Consider the following 15,686-nt stretch of genomic DNA (forward strand, 5'->3'; position numbering starts at 1 on the left):
TCAACAAACTACTGAATTTAATTACATTCATTTCGGGTACCAGTGCTCTCCAAATTTTATGATACAAAAAGGTAGGTAAGTAATTTTGAAATGAAAAAATCAAATAAACATTAAAATGTTTGCGTTAATGATTGGACGTAACGCTTGAGCGCCAGGCAGTAGCTACTAGTCGACTAGATACTGATAGATTCTTCCAAATTTCTATATTTGATCGCGTGTGCATTTCATACAAAAGATAAAAATGAACCTTTCGTATAAACACCAACTATTCATCAAATAAAATGATCTTCGTAGATAATTTTTTGTTATGTCATAATACATCAAAGAATCAATAAGAAAGTGAAACAGATAAAAAATGTTTTAGATTGCCAAGTTTTTAGGTTACATTAACCCACAAAGTTACAAGACAAAAATGTCATAAGTAAACTAGATCATAAATCTGAATCAAAAGAGTGTTAATTTCAACTCAGCACCCACCAAATACGGTTACATAACAGATTTTCAACTGTTCTCGAAAATAAAAGCACATGTTGTAGATCCCGTTAGTAATCAGCGTTTACAGTGAACTTTCATTTATTACAAGAGCCCAGAAACGTAAAAATTCCCATATTCCAAGTCTGCAGAGGCTCCCACCTCTACCGCGAGTCGTGGGGTTGTTTTGTGCAGCTTTGTTCATTGGCCAGCCCTGCCTCGTATCGATGTAGGCGCTGTAAGCATGTGTGCGTCCTTGTATTTCGCTTGCACTTGCGCTCTCCAGGCCTCTTTTTAATTGGCCAATCACTAACGCAGAAGAGACCGTACACGGACAGTGGTAGGAGGTGAAGAGGCTTCGCCACTTGGAATATTCAAGCGTGAGAGACTTGGAATATGGAATGATTGTGCCTATGTCACTCTCAAACTCTGTAACAATACTGTCACAGATCTAGAACGCTGTGAGACTCACATTCAGCAAACTTTATGGGAAAATGTTAGAACTCGTTATTTTATTCATTCTCTAACAACTCTACAACATTAATTCTAGATATCTGTTACGCTCCTTCTGTGAAAATTATGTAAACAATCTAGAACTTTATTGCGTATGTTTGATAATAATTCTGTAAAAATCCATATAAGTTCTAGAACTGTTATGTAACAAATACAGAACAGTGTTATTATATAGAAAACAAAGCAATAATTCATGCATGCGAATTAAAATCGAGTCGTCACTAACATACATCTATATACTGGAAGGTGTACAAGGTAAGTTTGGCTTAAAATATAAATAAATGCCCCCTAGCTGTGGATATCTAGGACACTTTCTCAAAAAGTTAGTCGTTCATAGTTTAAAATAAGTTTTTTTAAAACAAATACATTGTTTCTGAACAAAATATTCTTTAAAATATTTTTCGGAAGGGTTGAACCAAGGCGACACTTTTTTGTTCAGTTAACCGTGTTAAATTTGTAATGTTATAGACAATTAAATTTGTGCTGAAGTTGAAATATTTGGAGGTAGATGTATCATCACCTATAGGAATGAACAATTTCGAAAAAATGCAAACAGCTTCTTAAGACAAGTACTCTGCAGAGTAAAAAGACATTTTTCGATCTATTCGTTCATACTTTTTTTTTATACTATTTAATAAACAAAATATTCAGTTAGATTTGAAAATTATTCTAAATTGTATACCAGAAGTTTAAAATGAAAAAAAACTCTTGTCTTGTTTCAAACCTTCGGAGTAAAAACGATTTAAATCTGTTGATGGACAGAGGTATCAAGATCCTATTCTTCGCTGCGTCCAATAAAAATGTTTAATACAGTTGTATAAATAATTTTGTAATACTTTTACTATAGAAAGAATTGATTGAATATTGACGCTTTCTTAATTAAATACGAAAATGTTTCCTCATTTTTACAAACTGATGCCGTTAGAGACTATGAAATTGATTGCTATTTACTGAAAGGTGGTATCACAACATCATTTTTTTGAATAACATTTTTATTTTCTATGAGAATTTAATTAAATGAATTTATCAATTGTATTTCCTAAATTTCTCTTATTTTTGAGTTTAAAAAATGTACTACGTTTTTCAGAGAGCATTGCAAGACCACTTCTTTATATTCATTTATCGCAATCCAAACCAAAATAACTTGATCCTAAGAATTATTGATGAAACGGACAAGTGAGTAAATTAAAAAACTTAAATGTATTTTTCATTCGAAAAAAATTGAGGTATTTTAGCTTACATGACCAAATCGAACTACTAATTATTCCAAATAAAGTACCACGCACGATGCTGAAATGGAGTTAATCAACAAAGCAACAAAGGATTTATTTTCTGAGGTGTGCAAAGGAAGCTTCGCTACAGTGAAACAGATTATTCAAATTTTGCCAGCGGATCACTCAAAATCCTGGTGTTTAGGCTTTGATTTAATTTGTAATGATTTAATCAACAAGCATTTAGTTATAGCAGAATTCTTGATAAATAAGGGTTTTTAAACATACAAAGATCTACATACGAAGATCAGTTAAAGATCTTCTAGTTTCTGGCTCCCCAACTGCAGAAGGAATAAGACTTCCTGATATTGCTGCCAAAACAAACGACAAGGCGCTTCTTGAAAGGAGGAGTTGTTTTAAATCCAATATCCGGTGAGCCACCTCTTTTGGTTGCAATCGCAAACGAAGATTCTAGGATTGTTGATTTACTTCTAGACCACGGAACTCCCGTGAATTTTTCAAACAACTGAAATTCCTAGGATTTACTTCATGATGCTTTTATGAATTCGAAAAGGGGGTTCAAACCCTTGCAATTGGCTATTGAATCAAGGAACACGAAAATGGTTGAGTTACTGTTAAAGAAAGGAGTATTTGTGCAGTAACAAACCCAACACGATATTACCTCTTCATCGTGCATTTCAGGTTGGTCAAACGAGTACTTATTAAATATAGTGCACGAATTCATTCTTATCGAACCTACGGATTTAATTCAATTTTGCATGCTGTAGAATGCATAAAAAAGAACATTGTCAAATTATTGTTGAGAAAAAGCGCCTAATTAAAAACTAGAACCCTGAAGGGTGAATCTTTATTTAACTTTACGAATTGGTCCGGAAATAGAGAAGAAATTATCGAATTTCTTTTACACCACAACGCGAATGGAAACGAAGAAAACTCGGACGACTTGTTACCATTTCATCATGTGGTGCTCAGAGATTTGGGCATGAGTGAGAAATTATTTGAAATCTTTCTGAATTGTCGTGCTGATGTTAGTCTCCGATCAAAAGAGAGAGGCTAAAGTATTCTTTACTTCCTAGTTAAAAGGTATGTGTATATGAGTATACCTCCTCCGTCAAGTAGAACTTCTGTTGGCCCATGGAACAGATGTTAATGTAGCAGATAAAGAAGAAAATACGCCATTTGTTTAAGTTGTTGAGAAATTGATAGGTATTTTAGAAGTGTTTCGTATGTATGAATATAAAGTTGCTCTTGAATTCGATGAGGTTGCATCTGCATTGTTTAATTTAAGCGAATCAGTATATGACGCCGGTGCTTTCAAAGACAACCCTTTCAATCCTGTACCTTACATATCAATTGTTAGGTCGCTTATGCAAATAATAACGAGACTTATAGCTACTGGGAAATCTTTGCAATGAGAAAATTGAAGTTCGATCGAGAATCCGTTTGTGAAATCATACTATGAAATTTATCTTAAAGAAATGGAAACGATGAAAGAGAATGAAGAGAATGGATTCTAGCTCTCTGAATAACTTATTTTCTGAGGATATTATTGTTTGCCCTGATGTGTAGTTATGTTTTGTAAGTGATTAAGTGAACAAATTTAGTTTTGTTATAAATAGATTTAATTTTCTTTGTAATTTTGATTGATTTTTACTTTAAAACAAATTTTTTATTTAAATATGTATTCTAGATTTGTCAGCCTCAAAATGCGGAAGTTTCATAAACTTTGGAGTTTCTACCCTGGAGAAATGAATTGATTGGATGAAAATTATTTGAATAGAAGAATTCAATAATGCGAACAAACAAGCTCTACCAATTCGGAAAAATCTCGTTGAATTGTTTTCTAATATTTTGAATCGGAAATACATTTATTGTTTGAGTTGTCTGAAATATGAGGAACTCGGCCGGTAAATTTCGTGTCGATTATTCCGATTAAAAAAAAAGAAAAATAATTCAACGGATATTGCCTGAATCGGTGGTGGTAATTCGCGTTAATTTAACCAGAAATAATAGTGAATTTGTGTTTTGAGCGAAAACTTCTTTAATTCTTAGTTTTAATAGGCAAAATGTACCACTCACGGGAAATGTTACTTGATATTAATATCAAATAAGTTAAGATTACCATGCTTCCAATGGGAAAACCTACAGTTTGAAGTACTTCTAATTTTACCCGAGTCGAAATATAGGCCCTACTTTGACGCTTCAAGTGGAAGTATTGTCCCTACATTGCGGCTGTTTATTCTACTAGCTCCTACGTAGCCACACCTAAAGATATTTTCATTCTATTTTGCTTCTGTATAAGCTTCAGCCCCTAAATTGAAGGTCTTGTCTCTATATTCTTGAGTTTTACTTATGTCTGCTTTAGATCTCATTATTCTCCGTAGAATTTTTAAATTTCCTCTTAACGCTCTTAAATTTTAACGCACAAAATATGTGGCGTCGTTGCCTCGACGCATGTGCCCTCGTGACAGATACTTTGTTGTTTTATCTAAAATTCCATCATCATAGTTCGTGAAAGCAACATTTAATTTGGTTTTAAGTAATAAATATTACAGTGATAATATCGAAATGGGTTGAAGAGGAAAGAAGTTTGCCCTAATCTGATGTCTATAAGCAAAAGGAAAAATGTAAAAGAGCGCTAAGATTTTAAAGATAGTTATAAAGAACCCAGATCCAACCCCCCCGCCCCCAAAAAAGGTATCAAACACACGAGAAGAAACGTCAAACGAAAAAGATAAGAAAGATACAAAGCTTTTGTAATGAGTTTTTTCTGAACCACAAAAAATAACTCCAAGTTAGTTATCACAGATTCTGAAGGAATAGATTTTCCTTTCACGCAATTTTCTTTTGAATTGAAGAATCACGAAATTGAATGATTTCACATTAAACATTTAGAAAATCGGACAAGCTCAAAACCTTAAAAATTATTTTGTTCTGTTGTTACAGAACAAAATTATAATTTGACCTTCAAGCTAATTAGGCGAATTGTTATAAAAGCAAAGAATGAATTTAATTATACTAAACAAACTTTCAAACTAAATAATAATTTTAAATGGGAAATATTAAAAATAAAAAAAATCTCCTTTAAAAATTCAATTATTTGTATCTAATTCAAATTACATGAAAACTAATAATTTTTCAATTGCTATTTAAACTTTTACAAAATCAACTTGTAAGGGTTATAAATATATACCAAAGATTTGGATGTAACATTTACTTAAAATAATAAATTGTTTCTTCAAAATGTCATATTCTTAAAGGAATTTATTTCTATATGCCGAGGGGTCGATCACTCCAATATTTCTGATACATTTACTAAATATTCCCATACACGTATTTTTCCAATATCCTTGGCATTCTGGATATTCTTTCTAATCAATTTCCCTTTGCGCTCCACGCGTTTTTAAAAATTCTAAATTATTTAAAATGATTCTATAAAATATCAAGAAATTCCAAAAAAGTTGATGTATTATTGTGTAATTACAAAATATGTTCAAGTGCTTAAAAGGATTTGAATGAATTTCAAAGTAATTTAACGGGATTTAAAAATTCTTTTGAATTAAAAAACATTGAAGTTTATAAATGAATTTCAAAAGATTTCAAGTAATTTTAAATAATTTGAAAAGATTTTAGAAGAATTCCAAAAAGTACAATAATTTTCAAGAGATTTTAATGATTTTAAAATACTTTTGATGAGTTCAAAATATATTTATTCATTTTGAGGGATTTTCTGGCATTTCAATCTATTTAATATCGTTTAAAATTTTTTATAATTTTTCAAAAATTCAAAAGATTTTAAGGATCCTCACGTAATTTAAAAATATTTTCATGTATTTAAAGAGATTTTCAGGAGTTTCAAGGGATTTGAAGGCAGTTATTTGATTTAAATTTTTTTTAAGTTCATAGTCGCATTCTAAAGTTTTCGAATTATTTAAAAGAGTTCAAGATATTTTAAAGAATTTAAAGCATTTTAATTAATTTTTAAGAATTTTAAAGGAATTTCGGTAGAATATAAATGAGTTTTAAGATTTTAAGCTAATTCTAAAATACGAATAATGTTCTTTAATTCTTTAAAATCTGTTAAATCTTTTGAAACCTTCGGAATTTGTGGAAATCCTTTAAAATCTATTAAATTTCTGAAAATATATATTAACATTTTTTTAATCTTTTAAAATATCTTGAACTATATTTGGATGTAGTTTAAATCTTGATTAAGCACACAAAAGATACAATAATAATTCAAATATTTCTAAAATCTAATATCTTAGTACATATATTATTATAAGCGAAGCTAAAGGTATTGTGCGAATATCGGCATTTTAATGGGCCCAGTATTAAGCCGGTGCTGGCAGCCTATATTGGCTATTTCTATTTGCCGATCCTCCACCGTTGCTTGGCCCAATATTGGCACTTTATTGCGCCAAGTCTCTCTTTTAATGCGGTGAACCATGTTTCAAGAGGTTCAGCCAAAGTCTGGCCCAGTGACGGCACATTACTGGGCCAAGTGTCACTTTTACCACGACAAACCATGTTTTATTTGAATCGGCCCAACGCTGAGCCAGTACTGCCAGCCTATATTGGCTATTTATATTTGCCGATCCTCCACCGATGCTTAGCCCAGAATCAGCAGTTTGTTTCGCCAAGTCTCACTTTTAGCACCTAATAAACAAATCTTACACAAAAGATAAAAAATTTTATTGAAAAATTGTCAAAGTTCACGATGAAATTTTTTAAGTTCTGTGATTAAAAATTTTTAATGTTTATGAAAAATTACATTTCCGGTCATTGCAAAAAGTTGTAAAGTAGGCTACAACGGAGAAAAACAAAATATTATGCGAAGAAAAATTGTAATCGACAAAAATTATTTATTTAAAAAATATTGTATTGATATTCCTGTTAACAGTTCGTGTATTTTACATTTACACAACGTCGCATAATAATAAATAATTAGAAAAAGAGAGCTCAAAAATTTGGTTCTTTAACTTTTCTGAACTGCAGCTTATGAGGATGGCTTTTTCAGAGTTTCAACTTGTCGGTTTAGCGCAGTGGTTAGCACTCCCGACTGCTAGGCGATATATTTAGGTATATAGATGTAGGTTCGATATCCCGTAGCGTTAGAAGTTTTATTTGTAATATAATGTTCAAAATGTAATATATGTATTCAATCTAAACAGGTCCATTAATATTTATATTCGAATTACTCGCAATCAATTAATATTTATTTTTTAAATACCTTCTTTATCATATCCTTAGACCTTAGGCTATAGCAATATTGGTACCCAGTGTTGGGCTGCCAAGTCAAGGCCATAGTTATCAATCCGGCGATGGCGCGACGATGGCAGCCAGGTTTGGTCCAATACTGGTACCCAGTGCTGGGCCGACAATGGCAGCCAAACCTTGGCTGACAATTTCAGGCCATAGTTATCATTCCGTCATTGGCGCGATAATGGCAGCCGAACTTCGGCAATATTTTTGCCGACTATGGGCCAATGTTGGGCCATATGTAACTCCACACTAGTGCAGTATCTGCAAAAAATTTTAATTTGCGGCTGGCTCGTCTTATTAATTAATTTTAGAAAATATTGATTCAAAAAAAGGAAATATTTTTTTAATTAAGCTTTCTTTATTTTCACAATTTTTATAATTATGTCTGTTCATTTTGAAATTTGTAATAATTTTATTTGTAGATACTGCGTTTTCTGAGGTCCCATAATTTCAAGAAAGCAGTATTTTTGGACTGCTTTCTTGCGTAACATCACGTCCTCTGAGACCCGGTCGGTGTTAGGCAAAAACGCAGCGTCTGAAAGATACTGCTTTCTTGCATAAATTTGGGTACCGTATTCGAGCCTCCGTGTTACAATTCTTGCAGTTACGGAAAATTTTCTGTCGATACTGCTTTCTTAAATATCACGGCAGATAACATGGCTATCTACATGGTTGAACATGGTTTGAACGTTAGGTAATAAAAAAGTTTTTTGGACCAGTATACTGACAAGTATTAACCTCAATTATTAGAAGAAGAAGAAATACCAACCGACGTCTGCTCAGGGTTCCATTGCATCTGCTAGTAACGTACCCCCAACCTCTTTTGACATTATATATATTTTTTCTAGATCTGTTTCACTAGCCTCCCTACACGTAGTTGCGATATCTACCCATAGGGATTTAAGGGATCGTGCATAAATTAAGTCAACTTTTTTTTTAAATTTTCAAATACATACCCCTCTTTTTAAGACGTCGTAAGTTTTGAAACCCCCTTTCCCCCTATCACACGTAATTTTTTCCGAATGAATTTTTTGAGTAAATTTATTATTAAATTAATTATATATATATGCCAATTTCCTACACGTCGCGGGCCAATAAATAATACCAATTGCATTGAACGAGACTTTATTTTTGTAATAACTATAGGCAAACAATATTTCCTCAACATAAGTGTATTTTAATATTATGTGTTATTTTTCAAATCCTATTGAATTGAATATAAAATTGTCGATAAATTTGGTCGAAAAGTGATTTGTAACGTGTTCTAAAAATAGAGTTATTGACAAACTAGTTTTTGTTTAGAGTTTATTACGCAATCTACACAAAAAACTGATTAGGGAAATTCTACAGAAGTTTTAGCTTTGCAATTTCGCGCCTTTTCTCACGTTCTCGTCTCGTATATATCAATATTTTAACTATCAAATGAACGTTTTTAGTGGCAGGTATGCCAAGAAAAATTTTTCCATATGTTTTGTAAAATGTGTTACCCGTGTGAAAATAATTCATGGCGCTATACTGTTCCAGCCTAGACCGCCACGAGTCTATATTGGCGCTATCTCGAAAAACTATGCTGGGGCAGTGCGCAAATGTAACGCTCCAATCGACTAGCCGCTATCTACAACAGCGGTAGTGGTGCGTTCTAGTGAATCTAGTAAAGTCTAGTAGATCTAGGTGCGACCTATTGCAAATTTAATACTTATTTTTATAATTAAATCATTCCTGACATAAAAGCACTATGAGCTACATTGACAATATTAACAAACTCCAGATTTCTTTAAGAAAAATGGAATATAGCTCGTAGGTGCTTTTTGACAAAATGTTTTTAAATGTTATTGATGAAAAAGAAAATGCCAATTGTAAATGTTTTAGAAACAGGAGCCAAGTTAAAAATTGAATTCTCATTTTACTCCATAAATATTAGAATTAGGTATTTTTTAAATCATTAGGGCCTATTCCTGCATTGAATCAAATTTTTATTCGGGGGGGGGGGGGGGTGTTTAATTTCAATAGCTTTTATGTGAGACATTTTTTTCAAATGCTGGGGTTAGAATTAAAAAAACACCTTATACAAAAACTATTGGAATTAGCCAATGTTCTACTCCGAATAAAGATTTAATTGAAAAGAGGACTAAGCCCTGATTATCTAGAAAATATGTAATTCTAGTATTTATGGATTATGATTCTGTACGGAAAAAAGTACACTGCAAGATATATAATTTCGAGCAATAAAGCTGAGGTTTAAAGCGTACTATCCACGCCGTCAAGTAAAAATTGATCACACATACAGTTTTTTTATGTGAATGTGTGTACCAAATATGAAAAATGTGCTGTTACAAATAATTTTTTTTCAAGTTTCAAATCTAAAAGTTCTGTAGAATTTCCCATTACCTTATTTGTAATTTAATATGTATTTGAGATCAGTTCTACATGCTAAAAAAAATTTTACATGACTTCATTTATTCACGTTAAGAGCCGAGGACGATGCCTCATATGAGGCTTAGATATCTATGCATGTGGGAGAGAGAACACACAAAAGCCTGTCCTCGCACGGTATGCAGCGGATAACATGCAATTACGGGTCGTGTCATCTACCTTGTCTTGCTCCCATTCTAGTCTCTGTTATCTCGCGAAATGCCTTTGGACTGGTGCGTAGGGAAACAAACGAAACGACGAAACGGAACTGCCGATAACCGTGTATTGCAAGAACCGACGCTCTACTATACAAACCTTCAGGTCCGGTCTGCAATGTTTCTCACATTCTCCATTCCGAAATTTTAAACCCATTCAGTTTTATCAGCCAATCATTGTATGCAACTTTATGAAACATGTTTTTTAATGAAAAAAGCAGAATTGCAAAATTTAGGATATTATTTCAATTTCAAATCTATTACATTTTATGAAAAGTCTCTTTAATATTTAAGTTAAATGTTGTAATTTAAATGAGATTAGTTCCTGGAGAACTTCTGATAAATTGAAAATAGATTATGGACAAGTTTTGAACTTCACATGTAAGCATCAGCATAAGTGAAGCTATAGGTATCGCACAAGTGCGAGAGTAGGGTGCTGCCACTACCACCTGACGCTATTCGCCAGTGGGTAATTACCTGTACCTGAACTCCACCAGACTAAACTACCTGAAAGACTTTTGGGTTATTACATCAGAGCTTTCTACCCTTCTATCTGAAAATTCAACACTTCATTAATATAACATTCAAATTCAGAAGGAGCAGTCCATCCAACATTGAATAATTATTTTTATCAGATAAATTATTAAATTACTCACACTAAATAAGAATTATAAAGGTTTTCTAATGTTTAAATAATTTTTAATTAAAATTAACATATTGTCTCTGAATTTCAATATTACTTTTTCTAGTTTATTTTCTAATCTTTTCCTCTCACGAAACAAGTTTTGATCTATCCTGGTACCCACCTACTGCGGGTACCCTTTCAATCCTCTCATTAATCTTCGAAAATATTCTTCTATATGTAAAATATTGTAATATTTCGATTAAATATTGATGATCTGTCCTAAACTTTTCAACCAGATACTGAAAAAGCATTAAATTAAAAAACGAGGTCATCCCCACCTTCCCAAACTCATCTACAAATTTTGAAGGTATTAGGCGAGGTGACACGGTAATGGTACCACTTGCTATTGCTGCTGATGCCGCTTTCCCTTCGACCAGCTGTTACTACCTGAAGCTGTGCTCAACTTTTGATAATCGCTCGCATAGTTGCATTTCATCATAAGCACGTGATATTTTACGAGTTTACTTGGTTTATCCCTTACCACGACATTTACTCGTTCTCCATCATTAAATCCAATCTCTTCAGACGGCAACAATGTTGGGAATCGAGGATCCATGAGACACACTTGGTCCATCGATTTGAGAACTACTGCAAGGAAGTAAGTACGTTGGAACTCAGCTGTCGCCTCCTAATTGCCGGGACAATGCAACAGATGGCTTTGATCGCAATTCCTATCCGGTCCAGTCCTCTCCACCCACCATCCCTCTATAATCTATATATCTCTTTTCCTCTCTCTCTCTCTTGATCCCTTTTCTCTCAACCCCTGGCTATCGGACAACGAACTGATTCATATCCACTCCCTCCTCACCTGATTTTATCTACAGGGTGGTCACAGAATCGAGAAATCAAAAAAGTTTACAAATGATTTGAAAATGAAATTGTAAGAATAAAGATTAAACAGAATGTATAAGGTAATCGTCTCCATCCTTATGAAATTTGAATGAGCGAGTTGTCTACTTTTTCAAAGGCTGATTGTGGCCTCAGGGAACGGATTTTCTACGGTTACGGGAAGCCCTGGTGGTTTCCTTGTTCCTGCCGAGGGCGGATAACGTGGGAATGATTTTCGTCCTAAGTATGTCACAACTCCCAGACTAGCGCGAAATACCTAGACCACGCCGCGCCGCCGGCTCGAGAATTTCGGATATCATATCAGCCAGGAACAGAACACCACTGGAAGTGTTGGACGTGCCTTATCGCATCTGAACCAGGCAGTCAGGCAACACACGAACCCACCTAACCAGCAACCAGTCTGCTCTCGGCTTTACTCTACTCATCTATACTGACTGCCTCCCTGCTTGCAAGAGATTTTCTCGCCACCCCCTACATCCTGCGATTGCAATTCCCGCCAAACACATACACACATGCAAAGAACCCACTTCAAAGCTAATGGAAAATCACATGATTATCCTTACCCACAACTATACAGATACAGCTTCCCAAACAGAGGATACAGAACAAAAGTTAAAGACTTCGATTTTGAGACGAGGTAATCCAATTTAATGTTTAAAAATTAAGAGTGCTCCGACTCTCGCAATATTCTGTTGTTATAAGGCAAAATTGTTCACTTTCGTAATAGGAATGAATTTCACAATATTTCTGAAAATTAGAATGGAAAAAGGCAGCAAAAAAAAACTTTGATCCTTTTAAGACATCCGAAAACCATCTTGTTTTCAATTTTCATTCTCATTGCTGTTTAAAATTTTTCATTTTGCAATTGATAACTTGGAAATGGAAAAATTAAAAGTGTTAATGAAGTTGCAGAAATAATTTAAATTAAATGAAACCTACGTTTTCCAGGAACATCTAGAAATTTAAAGGGATGCTACACATGTGGATGCGGGAGAGAAAGAAAGGCGGAAAGTGTCCCACCGGAAGTGTGAAAAAAGGGAGCTAGACTGGGCCAACGAGTCCGAATGCGAGGGGTTTTGTTTGAACCAAAGTAGCTGCGGGTTCTCCTCGTCCAGATAACCGATTCGGGACTAAATGCACGATTTTAGCAGAGCACACCCGTTCACCAGCTATACGGGTACCACCATATAATTCTGTAAACTATAATATACTAGGAATGTCCTCCAGGGAACAGAAAATTGTAGCAGCTATTCGCTTATTTTAAAAGGAGATTTAAAAAAAATGTATCGATTTGTAGCCATTGTGCATTAATAATTTTCTGGAGTTTTTTTTGTAATAATTAAAATATACTCCAATTTTAAAATACCATTATATTCACTGATTTAAGAGCAAAGAATTTACTGTTCTTCTATTCCTAAAATTCTCTGTCAATCCTGGAATGTTTTTACCTTTTTTAGAATAATCTGAAATGTTTTATAACGATCCGGATTAGCATATTCTCCAATGATATTAACAAATTTTTGAATTTTTTTGAATACCTAGAATATTCTAGTGTTTTTAAGAATGATTTCGAATTGATTGGAAAATGTCTTGAAAAGCCATTACAATTTTTTTTATAAATATTTCGATCTAATAGGGGCTGATAAATTCTGGTTACTTATAATCGCGTATACTCACCTCCTCATATAAGAACCCCAGGTTTACGATATTCCTATAATTGATGGCCTCAGCATCTTCGTCATGAAAGAAGCTACGGGGCCAAACGAGACGTGCTGTTCAGTCAGGCGTGACAAAACAGCTCGAGGGCCAAACTCTCAGCGAGTTAGTTACATAAGGTTGCGTCATGCGTCCAAATAAAACATAAATAATTCATGCGGCCCTACCTGTTTACGTTTAGATTTACCCGATTCAGGGTCAAGGCCACTGCAAGACATGCTCGAAACTATTCTTATAGCGGGAGTTGAGTGTATTTATAATCAGGCTCTAGACCATCACAGTGCATAGAAATGTATTAGTGGCGACTTGATTATCCGATTTATAGTTTGGTGAAAAAGCAGATTTTTTCCACACTGTCCAGCTTCGCGAAATTTTAATCAATTGATCCTTAACAAATTGCATTTAAAAATAAGAGATTTTAGCATACTGCGACTGTCAAAATTTATTTTTAGGCCTTTCCTATTGGAAAAGTTGAATATGTCGAAACTAACATTTTTTCAGCTTGAACAAAAGAAACATGCTATTACTTTGCTTTCATCGAAAAATACATTTTCCTGATGCTTGAAAAGCCCCGAAATCGCGAGACAAATCCGAAATTTCCAAATCACAAAGAAAGCTTTTTTATTCTAAAAAGCAAACGGGAAACATTTTTCTTTGGTTAAAACTAAAGAAATTTCATTTTTGCAATGTCAAAAATTTTTAAATTGTGTACATCTGACTCAATAAAAAAATGTTTTGCAGCACGCTCAAGAATTTTCTAAATTTTGAATATTCTAAATTCTAAATCAAATTTGTTTAGTTTGATAATTATTTATTATTGTTTACTGGTAATTACTATACATTAAAAAAATTTGCAACAATTTTTGGACTGATAGGAATTTTTTAAAAATTTTAAATAATATAAATTTTCAAATAAATAAAACATCAGATAAAAGTCCCAGTAATTACGATGTCAATTTTCTTGCTTTTATCTAATTTGCATTAATTGAAATTTCATGTAAAACTATAAGATGCTGATAGTAAATGGGGTTTATAATTTTTATTACTTGTAACATATTTTTAAATTTTAAGCAATGTATTGAAATGATAACAAAGTTTCATTAGTAAGATAATCGAGATTACTGACAGTGAGATATTCATCTTATGATATTAAGGGATTTAAAAACAAATGTAAATGTTTTCGGATGTGAAATTATAAATTGTTCTTTCTCGGCTTAAATAATTCTATCCATTTAATTTAATTTTAATTAAATTACATTAATTTTAGTTGAATTTAATTTATTTTGTTTTAGCTTGTTCACACCGCTCTACTAGATATTTTTAGAATGTTTTAGATTTTTCTACAATATTCTTTAATGTTTTGCAATATCCTTGCTAGAATGTTGTAGAACTTCCTAATAGTAATAACTTTATAATTCCTCCATAGTAAAATAATGATATATAAATTCGTGAAATGTAATAAAAAATATTTAATTCCTTTAGTCATGACTCATAGCTTTTTTTAAATAGTTTTTTAAAAACTAAACTCACCCTTCAATTTCGTTTTGAGATCAAGATCGATGGGGTGTAGTTCTGTGTTGTTTTTATTGCTGAGACTCGATTTAAGGACGGTTGGTTGACAAATTAAGGAGTTGGGTTGTACGACATTAGTTGTTGAGGGAGTTACGCTCGCAAGGGGTGAAAGACTGCATAAAGTGGTCACAGTTGCGTTGTTGTTGGTTGAGAGGGCTGTATTTGTGTCTGTGGTGATTGTTAAAGTGTTGATGGTTCTGGTTGCTGTTGACGTTGACGTAGATGTCTCTTTTTTCTGAATACTGCAGCATTCTTCCTTTTCTTCCTTCACCTTGAACTTCTGGAGGGCGGTGCTCGTTGCCACTCCACTTTCCACTTTCATGCTCACTGAACACTACCTAAAACAAATATAAAAATAACAAATTTCAACATTTTAATAAAAAAACTGGGCTTATTGTTAACTTCAATACTAGCAATTTTTATCGTGATGTGGATTTTTCATTTTTATTTTTTATCGTTGCATTTTTACGCGTTCAAATGCAGCGTCAATTTAAGCCTTTCCTGACTAAAAAATGCTACATCTCAATTTTGGGTTAATATCCGAGTCAAAATGAGACCAGCTTTTTCTGTGTGGAAACTTCAAGCTTGCCGAAATAAAAACTTATAATTATTACTTCCGACATATAACCTTTCAATATGCAAGAATCGAGGTAGCACGTTGTCATCTGGACACGTCGATTTTGATAAGTAAATGTCTGAAAATAGAAACTAATTAGCTCAAAATTTTAAATATCAAATTCGTAAATATAAATATAT

At 33.1% G+C, this 15,686-nt stretch overlaps 1 protein-coding gene across 2 annotated transcripts in view; it reads right to left on the bottom strand.

Moving 5' to 3' along the window:
- LOC117182263 (protein CBFA2T2) overlaps positions 1-15,686 on the bottom strand; it is a 117,532-nt gene that overhangs the window by 70,144 nt on the left and 31,702 nt on the right. For both annotated transcript variants that reach the window (XM_033375375.1, XM_033375374.1), the window contains exon 2: positions 14,889-15,268. In XM_033375375.1, the coding sequence (XP_033231266.1) occupies positions 14,889-15,252 (364 nt within the window). In that variant the 5' untranslated portion in view covers positions 15,253-15,268. The remainder of the gene's footprint in view (positions 1-14,888; positions 15,269-15,686) is intronic.

Source organism: Belonocnema kinseyi, chromosome 10 (assembly GCF_010883055.1).
Source record: "Belonocnema kinseyi isolate 2016_QV_RU_SX_M_011 chromosome 10, B_treatae_v1, whole genome shotgun sequence".
NCBI classification, from domain to species: Eukaryota; Metazoa; Arthropoda; class Insecta; order Hymenoptera; family Cynipidae; genus Belonocnema; species Belonocnema kinseyi.